The sequence below is a fragment of the Aythya marila genome (genome assembly GCF_965140915.1).
Source record: "Aythya marila genome assembly, chromosome: 5".
NCBI lineage: Eukaryota > Metazoa > Chordata > Aves > Anseriformes > Anatidae > Aythya > Aythya marila.
In genome coordinates, this window is record NC_139046.1 from 32,555,874 (window position 1) to 32,572,933 (window position 17,060).

At 44.2% G+C, this 17,060-nt stretch overlaps 1 protein-coding gene across 4 annotated transcripts; it reads left to right on the plus strand.

The window, feature by feature from the left end:
- The first annotated feature begins 1,629 nt into the window (after positions 1-1,629).
- ZFYVE19 (zinc finger FYVE-type containing 19) lies at positions 1,630-17,036 on the plus strand. Of its 4 annotated transcripts, none has more exons than XM_082762361.1 (13): positions 1,630-1,760; positions 1,889-2,010; positions 3,848-3,901; positions 4,514-4,674; positions 5,651-5,796; positions 6,700-6,814; positions 7,359-7,568; positions 7,875-8,004; positions 8,702-8,812; positions 10,265-10,407; positions 11,782-15,890; positions 16,275-16,405; positions 16,901-17,036. In XM_082762361.1, the coding sequence occupies exons 1-11, from the start codon at positions 1,707-1,709 to the stop codon at positions 11,805-11,807; spliced, it is 1,272 nt and encodes a 423-aa protein (XP_082618487.1). In that variant the 5' UTR covers positions 1,630-1,706; the 3' UTR covers positions 11,808-15,890; positions 16,275-16,405; positions 16,901-17,036. The 4 variants fall into 4 exon arrangements, with proteins under 4 accessions (XP_082618487.1, XP_082618489.1, XP_082618490.1 ...); XM_082762363.1 differs by having other exon boundaries at positions 7,875-7,954; XM_082762364.1 differs by having other exon boundaries at positions 1,889-1,978; positions 3,852-3,901.
- Positions 17,037-17,060: the final 24 nt, after the last annotated feature.

Below are 17,060 nucleotides of genomic sequence, written 5' to 3' on the forward strand. Positions count from 1 at the left end.
CTAATACACTGAGGCGCAGTTTCACAGCAAGTTAAACGTGGCATTGGCAGCTATAACTACGCGGAACAGAAAATATACAACTTACTGTGCAACAAGTCAGCTTGGCAAGGCGGCCTGTTAACCAAAGACCGTTTAATCTCTTGTATTTCAAACAGAAATTCCACATTTTATGGGCTAAGTCGCCGCGTAGGCTTTTAATAATCTGCATTCCCTTTATCATGGGAAACATCTGCAGGCAGGAAAATGAGAGTAGCTTCTGCTGTTCTGCAGCCAAGCAGCCTCCTGGTGCGGTACCTGGCAGAGCTGCGGGAGCCGGGCCCCCCCTGCTGGGCACCACTGGGTGGATGTGTAGGTGTCCTGGCCTCCTGCAGCAAAGGGACAGCAGGGTCTGTCTGCTGTTGTGGTAGCTCCTCTCAGCTCCATTTGACAGTTCAGCTGAGGCGTTTCTAAACTAGTCACTTAAATTTCCTAAGTGCCTTGCTCCTTCTTGCTCACCTCTGCTGGTGGCGCTCTCTGAGTAGTAAAGTTCTTCAGGTTGCTTCCAGTATTGTGTATGGAAGGGCGGCTCTCCAAATTACACCTGCCAAGCTGCAGGTTCCTCCACAGCACACTTCCTCTTCCCACATTAACCTGCTCAACAGCAAAAGCCAAGACCAACTTGTTTTTATATGATTCAATTTTGTTTCATATTTATCTCAAATCTCTCTTTTATGCCCACAGTACCTGGAATTTCCAGTATGCTGTAATATATTTGTTGGACAGGTGCAAGCTGTAGTTTCAAAGATTTATATGGTTGTCTTTCTAATGTTCTTTAATGCTTTAAAAATAAATGTTTGAGGGGAAAACCCCTTTTATTTTTTTTCTTTTAGCTTTGTTCCGATATTAATGAGTCTTATTTCCTTGAATAGCTTAGGCAGTTTCCCAATTTAATTGTGGAAGTCTTTACAGTGTGGGTTTGTCTATTAAGCCAGAAAGAAAGCAAACTTTAATTGCAAAACCACAGAACTAACAAGATGATTCACAGGAACCAGTGGCACCTAGAACTACGCTCTGTAGTTGTTTTGGTCAAGCACCGTAGGACATTTAGTTGTGAAGGCAGGCAAACATACACCAGGAGAAATATTGGCTGGGGTTAACTGGAATTTTATAGTTCAGATGATTTCTGAATCAGCACCTCCTGAACCAGCATCTTTGTCACAGGTTTAAGACAATTAAAAAAAAAAAAAAAAAAGGAAAAAACAACAACTTGAGCGCAACCCAGTCAGTGTTATAAAATACACCGTGGGTCTTATTAACAGTCAACAGTAGTTAATGGACAAAAACGCAGTGCTGTACCAACTACACCTCCTGTACTGGGGGGAGCAAGGCAGCGGCCTACGAGGCCCTCAGGTGGCGGCCATAGGCAGCGCCGGGCAGGGGAAGGGGCAGGGAAATGGAGTCTCTGCCAGCAGGGCGCTACGGACTACAAGTACCAGAGTGCACCGCGCGGCAGGTAGCCGCAGGTTGCTCCCGGCGGGCTCTGTGCGGCACCCTGGGTAATGTAGTTTACCCGCGGAGAGGCGCCTGGCAAGCTGGAGGCGGGGCTGGCCGAGAGGCGGACTACAACTCCCGTCAGGCCGTGCACCGCGGCGGGGCAGGAGGGCTGCTCCTGCGGCCGGTCGCCGGCGATAGTCGCGACTTGGGTGTCGTGTCGGGGCGGCGGGGCCATGGACAGCCGCTGCTACGGGTGTGCGCGCAAGTTCGGCGTCTTCAAGAAGGAGGCAAGTGTCGCGACAAGCAGGCCGCCGTCGGGTGTCACCCGCCCAGCTCAGCCTGCCTGTTAAAAAAAATAACTAATTAATAAATTGGTTAATTAATTAATTAACAGCGGCGTTCTGTGTCCCCGCAGTGCGGCTGTGCCAGCTGCGGCCGGGCCTTCTGCTCCAGCTGCCTCAGCTTCAGCGCCGCCGTGCCCCGCTGTGGAGGCGGCCCGCAGAAGGTGTGCAAGCAGTGCCACGGCAGGCTGACCGGGTAAGGGGGTTGCTGAGGGGGAGCCGTGCCTTCTGTATACACGGGCACGCTGCCTGTGCTGTGGAATTCACAGAATTTCTAGGTTGGAAGAGACCTCAAGATCATCGAGTCCAACCTCTGACCTAACGCTAACAGTCCCCACTAAACCATATCCCTAAGCTCTACATCTTTACAGTTACAAGCCCTGCCGTCGCTGAGCTGCTGTTTTGTGAGCTGTTCTGTCCAAAGGCGTGTACCACGGTTTGTGAGGCTGTGCTCTCTGGTGTCAGCGTAGCCTGAAAGAACTGCGTTTAAATCTTCATGGATGGACCCTGAATATCTATAGATGTCCTAGTCAGAGGAGACCAGGTTACACGCCACCATGTGTTTGCTCATCCTTGCAAAAGCGCAGCATTTTCAGAAGTGTCATAGTTCAGCAGCTTAACGTTATTATCAAAGTATTGCCTCTGAGCAAACAGCATCTCAGCTACTCGTTTTTGAGAGGTCTCTACTATGTGTGACCTGAAAACTTAAATTTTGAAGCTTAGAACTAATTTGCTTCTGAAAGAAAAAAACATGCAAATGTATCCTGTAGATTGCCTGTTGAAAACAAACAAATTAATTCAGTAACAGTGTGGGTCATACACATATATGAACAAGTAACACGAGTACACGAGAACCCCTCTCTCTACCAACTCCTCTGTGTTCTCTTCCTTCTTTTGCATTTCTTTTACCTCCCTTCCCTGCTTTTCTGCTAGAGCAAGGAAGTTCTGCTGACACCAGCAAATGGGAAATTTTCTCGTTCTGCAGTTGTCTAAAGAAGAGCCTTGTATTCCACAGGTCTTTACTTCAAAAGCACTGGCTTGTGAAAATACCATCAGCTGTTGATATCAGGTGCAAATACAGAAGTCACAGTATTCCAGCTTTGAAAATTTCTGACTTCCCATACTCCAAAGCCATTTATAAAACAGCCCAGCCTTTTCCCAGGTCTCTCTTGTTGATTTTTTTTCCTTGTCTGTTTAATGTCAGTACTATAGGGTTACAACAGAAAAAAAATGTTCTCTGACTGAATAGCTGGTAGATAGCATGCATAGACCGCTGTTCTGTGGGCTGCACGGACTGAAGTTCTTCAGGCAAACAGCTTTCACAACTGACACCTTTGAGCTGGAAAGTGGTCCAGTAAAGACATTGCCTTTGTTTGTTATTATACAGGCCTTAGCACAGATGCTTTTGTAGCTTTGCCTTCTAAGAATGAATAAAATATGCTACCTTACGTAAGTGTGTGGTTTAGCAGATCAGCATGAACACAGGGAGGTAGGACACAGTTACACAAGACATGATTGTGTTGTGCAGTGTTCAAGTGTCCTAGAAGAAGTCATCGTGATACTGGTGATTACATAATCATTTTTGTAACATTTTATTTAGCTTATGCATTATATAATTCTGTTTGTTGCATGCCACAACCCCTTTCAGAGAGTTGTATGCTTTGGAAGCTAATTACACTGGGAGGCTCATCTAACTGCTCACTCTCTGCTTGCTGAACTGGGATGTGCATGCTCTGGAAGGTGAGGGTATTTCAGCCCTGCCTGGTGTCTGTATTAACCAATTCTTTGTTCAGATGCAAAACAACAGGAACAAAGGACTAGAAGTGAAGTTCCATACTGTCCAAAGCAGCTGTATCATCTTAATCTCTTTCATCAGCTAATCACCCCCCATATTAATGAGGTTATGAAAGGGACTCTACCAGGAGGTCAGTAAACGTGTATACCGATTCCTCTTGGGTTCAGAGAATAAATGACTGAAGCCTTTAAGTGGCTGGAGCCTTGAATTCAGAGATGTCAATGTTTTTGTCTTTCAGACAGGAACCTCAGAACAGTTCAGCAAAATGGTCACCACCAGAAAACTACAAAAAGTGAGTAGCACTTGCCAGTCACCCAGTTGTTTCTGTTGTAGAGTAATCAGAGAATGGTTGAGTTTGGAAGGGATCTCCAGAGGTCATCTAGTCCAAACCCCCTGCTCAAGCGGGGTCACCTAGAGCATGTTCTGGGCCCTTTCATATTTCCCCATGGAGACCACAAAAAGCGTGGGGGGTTGTGTTGTGATGTGGGTGTTTGCTTGATCAGAATTAAGGATGGGGCTTTTGCTGTGCTGTTTGTTTCTTTTGTTGTGAAGGATATAGGGCACTCTTTTTACTTTTGAATAGACTCAAGAACAGCAGCCTGCCAGTGTTTATCTGTGACTGGTTGTGGCTGGCTTGGAAACAGGAGCCTGGTGGTGAAATGTTCCCTGGCTCCTCAGAGATGGTGCCATGCCTACTACATTTATGAGCTGTGGTTTTCCTTACTCTTGGCAGTACCTTGTTGTGCCAGTATGGGAGAGCCTGGTACAGGAATGAGCGGTTTCTGTTCTCTTTTACACTGACATTCTTCACATAGCCTGTTGGGCTCACAGAGGGTGTTTTCATATCTCAGGATTTAAACTCCCCTCTTTTCAATTGTTGTGTCTTTTTCTATCCTTGTCACAGGCGTGTAGCAGCTTTTGAGGCTAAGCAAAACCAGATGAAAGGACAACAGAAGGCAACTGACAAATCCCCAGGTCAAGCTGACTCCAGATACCAGGGGCTCTCAAAAGAGGATAGAGCTATTGCAGAGAGACTGCAGAAGCTCAGAGAGGAAAGGAAACCCAGTAAGTTTTGAAGAGCACTGGAGATTCCCTGGGTGGGAATGCTGCTACTTGGGAAGCGTGGAACCAGGAGAGAGAGGGAAGTGCTGGACGTTCAGTGTCTGTCTTTAGGAAATTTAAGGGTTAAATGTGATCAGAGCAGCCACATCTTGTTGCCACAGTGGCCAGGTTCCACAGTGATTTTAATTTTTCACTTTGATTTTGTTCTTTGGGGTTTTTCTTGAAACTGCTTCTCAGTTTTAGGGCAATATCTTACCCATGAAATCACTTCCACATTTTCCATTGTTTGGGGTAAAAGTCTGGGTCAAACACAGTAGCAGCAGAATGAAATGAGCTTTTTTTGGCCAAACCATTTTGCAGAAGTTTTTCTGTGGTTCATTTTGCTGGACCACAGTGGTACCAGTCTCCATGGGATTATGTTCTGGCCAGCCTTGCTACACAGAGGACAAAAAGGGACTCTGATCCCAGTCTACAGCAGTCAGATATGGGGCTGCCTCAGGGTGCTTGTGGGAGAATAAACTTTTTAAAATGCTATACGGTCTCTAAAAGGGAAAGAAACACTGCAAAGTGGTTACCTTGTTGTATAGGGTATTTTTTTTCAGCCTGATAGGCCTGGGATTATGTTAAAGAGTGTGGGAGCAATGGACTGTACTGCCTAAATGGCACGCATTTCTCTGCCTGTCCATGGTATCCCTAGTCAGCTGATTGCCAAATGAGGTTACAGTAACAGTGGTCTTGTGGCTGGAAGATAAAATGTGGAGGAGGCAGTGACTCGGGAGAAGAGGGTAGCAGTTAGCATTAGGGTAGCATCCAAGTCACTGCTGCATAACTCCTCCTTCAGATCAGGGGCCGAGGGAGGTTTTTGCTCTGGTGTTCAAAGCCTGATTCCAGAACAAAATACAATCTCACTGAAAACAAATAGCTTCAAGTTTTTTTCTTAACAGAATAACCCCCTACCTTGGGTTATTCTGAATTGCAGAGTCCATCCCTTCTCAGGCTGAGATCGAAGCTAGGTTGGCTGCGCTGAAGGAGGATTACCGGGGACCTGTTCCATCCACGCAGGAAATGGAAGACCGTTTGGCTGTCCTGCAAGGAAGATGTCCTCCTTCCCAGGCTCCCAGACCAGTAAGCTCCTGCATCTTTTTGACCAGCAAAGTGTTCTGAGCTGGCACAGTAATTCCTGTGTCCCAGCATGTTAGTCTTTCTTTACCTTTCAGCTTTTTTGTGTCCAGGTAGCTCATTTTGCATCATTGCTTCACTAGAAAATTTTTGGCTAACTTTTACCAGTATGCTGAATCAATTTCAGTTATATTTTCCATAAGAGCAAAGGAACATATATAGTACATGTGTTGTTTTTAACAATAGACGCTAGCCTTTTTCTTCTCTACCCATTTGTGTACCTAAATGGCTTGATATTTTTTCAGAGCCGTTTATTTGTGGTTTTGGGCTTATCCACCCTGCATTCTAGTTGTATCTTGTGGTTGTTATTGTATCCCCTCTGAACAAAATCCTGTTAATTATTCCAGAAATGGAAGCCCAGGGCGGTAAAGTGATTAGCCTGAGACTGAAGAGGAAGGAGATGGATTTTCTGCCTTCAAGGCTTATATGAATGATCTTGTCCCTGATAAGTTGTTTCCTCATTCTCCTTTTTCAGCAGTGCTGTGCACACAGCTGTTCTCTTAGAACTCAGTGGGGCTGGTAGTTGGCACTGCTGAGAATGGGACCATGTTTACTTTGAAGGTAGTGGCAGAGCTGGGGCTGGGTTTCAGCAGCATCTATTCCTATACATTCAGCACCTCCTTGCCTTGTTTAGCTGATTGCATTTAGAGTTGTGGGCATTCAACAGCTCTGAGAATGAAGCCTTGAAAGTCTTACACCAGATACCCATAAGCTGAGACTCACAAGATCAGTAGATGCATCTTTTTATGCTGATTCTCCATAGGGTGATATTGCTATCTGACTTTTCCTTTGGTTGAGTATGCTGCTTTCCTCTCATTTGCTTTCTCTTATGTCCTCCTTGTTTCTCAGGTACATCGACCCCCTGATACCAGAAGTCTGACACAGCAAACAGATGATCTGTTAACTCAGCTGGCTGAGGAAGTTGCCATTGATGAGCATTACAGTCCAGGAGCCCAACCTCAAGGTATCTATTTTGGATTCTAAAGATCTGTGTCTTTCTAATAATGTATATGTTGCCCTGTTCATCTTACAGGTGAGCTTGGTGTCCAGTTTATCTCCCCATTGTGACTCCCAGATTGACTAAGAACAGCCATCCAGCTTCGTACTGGGTCTCATCATCTTTACTTGAGAGATGGTTCCATTTTCTCAGGGTTGTATTACTCAGATTGCTTCTGTCTGTTTCTGTAAGGCCACACTTCCTAGGGAGGAGCTGCTGCTACTCCTAATGTGTCTGTGCTCTGTTGTAAAACATCAGAATGTGGGATACCATTACTTTTCCAGCTACAGTGCTTCCTCTGTAATCTCCCTGTAAAGTGCAGATTAGCTCACTTTCATTTCTTCACGTACAGCGTGGATACTGTTGTGTCATGCCTTCTCCCATTATAACCTGGATTAATGGAGAGCTTCAAGCTTCTCCCATACTGTCTGTTGCTTTAGTGATGTTGGCTGTACCAAAGAAACACTGCTGCTGAGTCACCAGCATGTTCTTTCTGCCTGTCTGTTTGCAGCTGTTAGTGGCCAAAACTTGAATGACCTCAATCGGGAAAGTGAAGATTTTGCTTGCCGTGCAAGTCTGGACCCAAAACAGCTAGAGGAAGAGAAGAATAAACTTCTGGCAGAGGCTGCTGCTGAGCTGCGAGATGAAAACACTAGGCAGGAAAAGATCTTAGAAGTTGCTAAGAGATTGGCAGTGCTCAGAGGTCAGGACCCAGAGAAAGGTGGGTAGCAGAGGAGAATACAGTCCCAAGAGAGGGACCAGGTTCCTGTGTCAGTAATTTATTTTTTGAGAGACTTTTTATCCATTTAATTCCTCTGTTCTGCAAGAAACAGACTGATTTTGTTGCCTGTAAAGTTGTAAAGATTCGTTCATCCTGAAATCAGTATGAAAAATCGGTATGAAAGACCTTAGCCGTAGCATCTTAACCTCAACTAAGACATCGAGGCTGGAACTGTAAGGATGGCCTGCTTTGTCTTGTACCTTTCTTTGAGATAAATCTTGCATGCTCTGTCTCTCATTCGTGCAGTTACACTGGAAACTTATAAACTCCCTGACAGTGATGAAGAATTGGATGAGGAGGAAGCCATTCGGAGAGTGCTAAAACAGGTCAGAAGTGGCACCTGTGGCCTTGTTTATCTTCCTTTCAATCATTTCTGGTGTGGTTTTTTTTTTTTTGTTTGTTTTTTTTCCTTTTTTTCTTACCCATTGAGCATGCAAATTGTGTTTTTTCTGTTCCAGGGCAGGGTCTCATTCCTTCCCCTCCTAGCATTGCTAGCTCCCATGCAGCGATTCAGCTATAGGAGATAGACTTTTCTACCAGTCTGTTAAAGTTCTTTTTCATTCGTTGTTAGTGTCTCTTGCAGTGTGCGTCTTTCCTCCAGCCCTGCTCCCACTCTGCTTGTCCTTTCTTACTTTGTTTTGTTTTTTCCCCCACCCGGCTAGAACATGATGAGATGTGGGCCGTTTAGCACAGATTATGCCTCCATTTCTGTCTAAAATGTCTGTGAATTGTTTTGCAGGCAGACATGAGCTTTCTGTGCTCATATTCCTGGCTGATGACACAGACCACGTGTATGGTTAGCATGACGTTGAGCATCTGCTGATAGCTGCACTGCAAAGCAGAGTGCATTAGTTTAGGGCCCCTGCTGTCACACTGACTGTTCACAATGTACACACAGTATTCAAAGTGCAAGTAGAGCAAGCTCACAGCTGTCCAGAGAACACCAGACTGATGTGTTCAGTCATCTCCAGTTACTGCATGGGGGCAAGGGGAAGGGAGGGAGGTTTAGAGTCTAGAATGAGACTCCTAATTGTGTTCTAAACAAGAGGCTTCTTTCTTTCTGTTACTACCAGCTCACAGAGGAAGTGGCCCTGGATGAAGCAAGTGGATTCAACATTCCTCCAGATCAGACCACCCAGCCAGGACCCTCACAACAGAACCTGCATAAGAAAACAAAGCAAAAGGTCAGTGAACTGGTGAGGATCTCTTGAAATGATGTGCTTCAGGATCCCAGGAGAGTACAGCTCTGCAGCAAGAGTTTGGTGTATCCTAGGCTCAGTGCAGTGAAGGGAGTAAAAAACCAAAACAAACAAAAAGAGCTTCTCCAAGGCAGACAAGCTGAGAAATCAAACGTCTCAGGGGCGTCTGCATAGCTGACCAACCCTGAGCACAGCTGTGACTCATCCTTGTACTTGTAAAAGAAATTACTCATACCCTGAAATCCAAATCCTTTCAGGCTGGCTTTCGGCTGAATGGGATAGTGTCCTCTAAACCCAGAGAAGTCAATCAAAATTAGCTTGCCAAAGTGGATATCAGAGAAGGGATTTTTAACTCACCCATATAATTAGACCAAGAAGGCCATGGTCTAGTAGCATACAGCCTGGAACAGGGTAAGCGGGAGGTTTTCCAGTGCTTTCAGCATGTGCAGAATAGACTCTAGGTAGTAATCAACCATCTGTGTTCTCTTGAAACGTCAGAGGAAGGAATTAGCGACAAGATACCCTACATTCAGAATGGATTCCAGTGTGTTATGGAAATACGTACACCTTCTCCAATGTATATTATGTGAATTAAATGGACCTGTGAGTCACAGACACCTGACAGTCCTGTCCCTGGTAAAAGAAATTATTTAATTGTAAGCATTGTTGCAAACAACCATCTCATAGGTATGTCAGCCACCTTGCACTTTCGGGATCACTGATGTAAAGGCTAGTGCCATCTTACTACTGTTGTGTTAGGAAGCTGCCTTTGCCAGTGTGCAGGCACTCTATTTTGGTGTGCATATAGCTGTTCAGTTCTACAAAGTCTCAGTAAAGCACAAGGAAACAAGGGATGACCTTTGTGAATATGTTCCAGATTGTGATTTCAAAAGATCTTTTCAGCCCAACCTGAGGTGCAGATCAGTGGTAGGAGTCTTTTGGCAAATCACTTTCTTTGTCCCTCAGTTTTCTTTGTATAATGTGGAGAAAATAGAAACCTCAATTTTTCCCACCTTCCCACCACTTTCCCTCCACACACAGCTCCTTTCAACAAAACCAGTTGATCGCTTGCCATTGCAGCAGGAATTGTCTGTCACTTGGTCTGGGCTTCAACCTTTAGCACAGTCCAGGCGATGCGGGTGTATATTGCTGTAGGCACTGAATTGAGGGTGTTTACCTTCCGGGGAATACAAATTCATAAGCAAATGCTGGTAGTTTCTTGGGTGTTTATTTAACAGTCTAGATACGCACATACATGCATATGGAGCCTATCCTTGAGCTCTGGTCAAGTTCATCTTGACTTAGGATCAACTGAGAGTGAACATCCTTGGGCTATTTGATTTGTCACCATGGCCATTATGCATTACAATGGAAGCACTGTGTCTGTATTGTGTCTGCTACGGTTTGAATTCCATGTCTGTTTTCTTTGTGAATTAGAGCCAGACTCCAACCAACACAGCTCTTGCCAGGACAGATGACAGTGACGAGGATGAATTACCCTGGTGCTGCATCTGCAACGAAGATGCTACTTTGCGCTGCCATGGCTGCGATGGGGATCTCTACTGCCAGCGCTGTTTTCGGTAAGTCTTGCGATCCCTCTTCGTCTGAGGGGCAGGTCACAGGTAAGCTAGGCCGCTTTTGTTTGTTCATCCTGTTGGGCAGAAGAACAGAAAGTAGGAAGGAAGATTTGAAGAACCCAAATCTGAGCTGAATGACCAGTAGTTACCCCAGGCCTCGGGGACTAAACTGGCCCTGGGCAGCAATGCTCTGTCTGTTCTGCTCCAGCACATGTTTGGGCACATTGTTTGGCCGATCTCTGGAGCAGCTGATGCACGTGGGATGGGATAAGTGAGTCCATTGTTTAGTGACTTCTGTGGCTTTTTAAAGACGTTGATGAATAATCTAGGCTGGATTCTCACAAGAGGGGAGATCAGACAGTATAAATTTCTGAGGATTTTCTTAGGTTGAGACCGTGAAGTCTTAAACCACATTAAAAATGTCAGGTTGTTGAAATATATGGAGAAACTGCTCTTCTTCAGTTGGGTCTTGCAGTGGCTACAGTCTTACTGCCTAAAAACCCGTAACTTGATTTTTGACAAAATGTTGCTGTGTCAGATTTGGAGGGTTAATTCCCTTGAATACAAAGTTATTCATCACAGCCTGAGTGGTTTCTTTTTTTTTTATGTCTTAAAAGCATTGAGTAGTTGGCTGTGTTCTCATTAATTCTGGATGACATTTAGGTAGCAAGATGTTAAGGATCTGGTTGGGAAAGTAAGGGATGCTTTTATGTGTATTCTCATTTCCTGCAAAGGGGTTTTATAGAGAGATGAGAATGGAAAATGTACTAAAATCGTAAGAAAACATACAACTGGCAATATCAGATGACTTAAAGAAAAGAAGCAAACAACAGATCAGCCAAGCTTCTATAACAGCAGAACCAGTGGTGTGTCAGGTGAGTGAGTATATCAGTTGTATGCTGGAGATGTGAGCTCATGTCTTACTCAACACTGCCAGCTTCTCAGCATGGTTAAGACAGCTGCCAGTATGCTGCATTTTAGCCGTGACAGTTATTTTTCAGAGCTGTGTGGAGCAGACTGTCATTTTGGCTGTTGTCATAGGAGTCACTAACATGCCTGTGAATCACAGACATGGTGCTGAAAGTAAGCTACCAATTACAGGAATCTGTCAGAGAGGGAAGGAGTCAGAGAGGCCTGTTGTCATTTCCCATGCCAGCAAGCAAGAATGAACAGAGCTTTTCACAAAGTACATCAGAATCTTCTGCTCCAAATAAGTGTTTCAAGTAACCAGTCCACATGGCTGCCAGAGGGGTCCTATCAGTTAGTCCTTGGGATAAGTTTCTTATAGGGCTGCTGGAAGGCATCCTATGCAGTAGCTAAGGGTGAGTTTCCTGGCTGGGTGTTTACTCCTGACTGCAGCTTGTGTTTGCTTTTTAGGGAAGGCCACGATGAGTTTGACCTGAAGGACCACCACACTTCCCGCTATCATCTTCCTCGCAAGTAGAGGTGATGACATTCTTCATGGGCAGAAAAGGAGATGGAGAACGGGAAAAGAGGGAGTCGGCCAGATGGGAAGACTCCAACTGGATTTGCAGCCAAAATGGGTGATGTTTTGGACAGTAAAAGGATGTGCTGTAATCTGAGAGAGGCTTGGAGGGCATCTATCGTTGTCCTCACGAATGCAACCAGAAAAGTGCTGGGTTTGCCATGCCTGTTTGGGATAAATAAGGACTTGATGTGAGGAGGTGGATATGCATCTATATATTTATAAAGTCAGGCGATGTGGGTAGCAGTAAAGATGTGTGGTTAAGGCAGTGCTGGCTGATAAGCAACTTCCTGCTTTTGCTAACTTACACATTGGTTCACAAGGCAGCAAAGCACTTTGCACTAAGAAACTGTCTACATCATGGTCATGTGTGATGAGAACTTCCAAAACATAATAAAAACTATTTACGGAGGCCTGTGTTTAAAGTCTCAACTGGGAATGCCTGATAGCTCTTTACGAAGTGTCACCCTCCTGTGATATCTCAGTCCTTCTGTCAGGTGGCTCAGGGGAAGATAGTAAGGATCATGAAGTCACAAAAAATGTTTCTGTGGTGTTGCTGGGGAGGTGCAGAGGAGTGATGGTTACTCCGCCTTGATGAGCAGTGTTGCTCCTGTACTTGAAATGAAGGTTGCTTTGTAAAGGTAATTTGCTACAAACACACTGCATTGTGATCTGCAGTGGCAGTGCCTAAATTCCACATTATTTGTTAGCACGTTAGTCTGGAAGAGTTGTGTGTTAATATTAAGATGGGGTTTGGCTCTGTTGGTCCCCTGGTAGAATAAAGATGCTACTTGTATGATGCTGTTTATCTGGCTGTGAGAGAAACTCAGTTTAATTTACTTATATCCGTCCCTGGAGATAGTTCAGATGCACGTGACACATGCCAGTGGCCACAGCACCCAGATTTGCTTGAAATACCTGACTAAACTTTCCAGAAGTCAGCTGTAATCGGTATGAGCTCTTCCCAGGGCTACAATGTGACTTCTGAGACAGTTGTCTAAGGTTGACAAATTCTAGGAGTGTCAAAAAAAAAATAAAAATAAAATCAAGGATTTGTCTTTGACAGAGGGTTTCCAGTGAATCTTGCCTGTCTGGTTTGACATCACCACTCCCAGCTGTCTGCCCTGCCCTGTGCTGAAGGTCACTGCCTCTGTAGGTGAGGTAACAAAACAGTATTTGCCTGCGCTTCAGCCACCCCTGCTCAGAGCACAGTAAATACCTTAAACTACCTCTGAAGGTGGGTTTATGTTGGGCTGGATCACGTGCTTCAGTAGTAACCCGTATCAGACAATGTGGAATCGTAATACTGCAGGTTGACCCAGCAAGAACTGCTAGCGTGTGTGTCAGCACTGCCAAAACCCTTTGTTAGTAAAGGGTAGCAAAACCTGACTCTTGTGGAGGATGTGCTTTCCCCTAAGAGTCCTTGCTTCAAAAGTGCCTGCCACTTTGGGATGGACAGAGAGGAAAACTACTGAATTCTTCTGATGCAAGAGTTTACAATGAGTCCTGTGTTACACAAGATTTAAGTAGATAGTTACTGATCTGAGGGGTTTGCAGTCTTCAGAATGAAAACAAAATGCAGTTCTAGCTTTGTATTGTTGTGGGAATGATGCTTCATTTTTATTTAACCAGGATAATTAGTCTGTCTAAAAATTCTCTCTTAGATTTAGGCAAAACACAAAGTATTTAACCTGTATAGAAGAAGATGCAAATACCTGGTCTTATATCCCATGTAAGGCTGATCCACTCCCTTGGGCTTCAGCCTGGGTCTCCCAGCTTTTGCTTCCTCAACAACAAAACTTTGAGCTCCTTGTGCAGTTAGGCAGCCTGAGTCCTGTGAACCCTGCCCCGTGCACAACAGTAGTAAAGCAGCAGTTTACAGCCTGAAGCAGCTTATTTAACTTCCTGGATTTGTTTCTGTGGGTTCATCCCAAGAAATCCAGAAGTGCACCCAACCCAGTACCTGAAATAGAACTTAGTCATACGTCGAAGACTCTCTTCAGTCATACAAACACATGCTGACTCTTTCACTGTACTAATGGACGTTTTTGTGGCTGCTGAGCTTTCTGCATGTAATTGGCCATTTTAATGGCAGCCCAATCACTTTCCCCTTGAAAAGCCATTCCCACTGTAGCCCTCTTTTCCCTCTTGCATGGAGGTCACTGAGGCACAAACTATCATAGTCAGCTGTCTGCAGGAAGCAAACCTAGCTGAATCTGTAATTATGAAAGAAGAATGCTGTGTGACCTTTAACTGGGCACAGTTACCTAGTAAAGGTACTGGGAACCTGTCAGTTCCTCACTGGCCAGGTCAACTTCAGTCATAGCCATTCAAGGACGTGAAGAGAATTTGGTATCTGCAAGAAAGAATACATTTCTTTCCTTTTATCATTGTAGCTTGCCATGAGGGCACAAGAAGATTTTCTTTTATTCTCAAAATGTGTATGTGAACTATCAAAAGTAGGTTCCTCCCCAAGAAGAACTCAAAGTAATGGTAACAAATGAAGTTGAACTCAAATTAGCTTACAAAGGGAGGTTTCAGTTAAGCTTCATTAACTCGCAATTGTTGTAGTTTGTGAATATGCACATTATCTTAACTGCTGTAACAAGTGTGAAATGTAGCAGGCTGAATATTTTTTAAGGGAACATAAGTGTTGCTCATAATAAAGGAAAATTGATTTGGAGGTTATATTATACACCTTCATAAGCCTTCAATTAGAAACGCACATGAACTTTCACATGATCTGAGTTATCTTGGTATAATCAAGAGGCCAAAGTTTCCTTTAAGAAACCTTCTCAAACAGTATCCATATACCAAATATTACAGCCTTATGCTAGTGATGGTGATGAGAAACAGTGAATATAACTGGAAGCTGTTCATAAGCAAAATGTAGTTCAGTCTGTCCTTATGGGTTAAGCTGAGAGTAAAAAAAAAAAAAAAAAAAAAGTAAATAAAAGCAAGTTTGACTTACTACTTTTAAGAACCAATTTTAAAAGTTCTTGCACCAGAGCCAAGAAATCAGCTAGCACTGGCCATATCTTGCTTTGTTCCTGTTATCACATTTTGCTTGTCTTGAGTGCTCTTTTGTGCTGTAGTGATGTTCCTATGTACCAGAAATAACTGCATGTCACAGGGGCCACAGCTTACTCTTTCTGCTACTTGAAGAGGACATATAAAGACTACTTCTCTCAAGCAGTGTTTCAAAAGCCTGTTTTTTTGTTTGTTTGTTTGTTTGTTTGTTTTCTGGGTTCTAACGATGTCTGCATACTTACAGCTAAAAACGCTTTTTGCATCATTCCAAATTGAGTGGGTACAGAAAAATGTGCAGCATGGAGAAAAGTCTCTCTTGGGCCAGAGATGTGGCACTTCAGGTCTTGGTGCTATCACAGCTCAGCAGAAAAAAACAAAGCCATCTTGGTAGAGTGTATCATTAATCTAGACACCTGTGAGCTTCTGTGCTGTGGCTAATTACAGCTATAGTTTAGGACACTTAGCTCATGGTCTGTCCACTTGGGTCTTCCACCTGAACTTCTGTTTGAACCTAGTTGGTGATGTTGAGAGGGATTAGAGCTCTTTGCCAGCATGCTACTTTCCTTTCTTGAGAGCTGTGATACGAGTGTTAGCAGGTGTAAATCCATGAGCAATGCCAGATCTACAGCAGGTACAGATGTGAACTGATTTTTTTCTGTTGTTATTTTACTTACAAATTAGAGATTTCAGGAGGGCAGGCATGTCCTCATGGCCCCTTACTAAGCCAAGGAGGGCACGTGCCCATGGACCTGATATGGTAAACCTGGTGGATGAGGTTTAGAGCCTCTGGGAGCAGCAGCCTTAGGACAACTGTGAGCTGCATGGCTTGACAACTCAAGAACAGCAAAGACAAGCAAGCCCTTACATCACCATTGTTACAGCAGCAAGGATTTTGTCCTTGGTGAGAGATGCACACAGCCCACATCTTGTTCACTGACACCTCTTCTGAAAAATAGGAGGGATGCAGAAGGTAATAGTCATCACTGTTATTGATGATGATTAAGAAGCTAATGTATTTAAGATATTACTAGTTCAGCCCCAGTCTTTGTTTGTTTTAGTTTACCTTCATGTCCCTTTTCTTGCAAAGTTGGCCCCTTTGTCCCTTCTTGTCTGACAGAATATGTACTCAAAAGCTAGCCTTGAACATACTGGTATGTAGGAGCCCCTCTGGATGCAACTCCACAGCTCATCCCTTGTGTTTGAGTGGCAGACATGAGAGTCTAGGGGCAGGACATAACATGAGACTGATCTGCCTAACCAGACATCCTCCATTTGCTGTCTAATTTCCTTGCCACATGTGTCAAGTTACTGACTTGCTGAGAAGCTGGATGTAGTTTCCTCTGTATTTTTCCAGCCACACATTAGTTACAGCCAGAAGAGTGTGTGCAGCAAGTCACTGTGTCCTACTTCACTTCTCATTTGGGAGACCTACCTGTCTGCCAAAGACTCGCTCTGCAATTCTCACTACAGGGAAATTAGAAGCAGGTATGTTTTCTGTTCAATTTTTCCTTAGTGTCTTTACAAAAAAAAATTAAAAAGAGCAAAATCAAGCAGCACATAGCTGATTTTCTGTGTTTTAATATACAAAATAAGCATTTTTAACGTCTTTTTAAATGGTGAGAAAATCATTCCCAGGCCTTCAGAAGACACTTGTAAATCATCAAGCCCAAATTCCACAAAGAGGAAACACAATCTCTTCCATTAGCCTTAGCAGCTGTTTCACCAACTTCCCCTTAAGTATTGACCAGATGCACTTGGCTGTTTTCCTTCAATCCTACTGTGTATTTTCTGTCCAACCTTTGTGAATGACAGAGGCTTAATCAGACAAAGTATGTTCAATCCTGTAGAGTTAGGCGTAGTAGTAACAGGTAGGAGATCACAGTCAGGTCCCAGCCAGACTTGAAGCAGGGTGCAGCTTCACAGTAACTGATTTTCCGTGTTGATGAATGAGTGATAACCAGTGCCTTGTTTTCCTTGCAGTGGGTGGAAGAAGTTTTGATGACCTGCTGAGAATTGTATTCAGTACTCCCCAGCCAGCATGGAAATTCCTAGAAGAAACTAAAGGAACGACGTCTTGTCCTGTTCCCACGGTTAAAATGCCATTTAAGAAACAAGTGAATATGCAACATAGCTCCCTGCT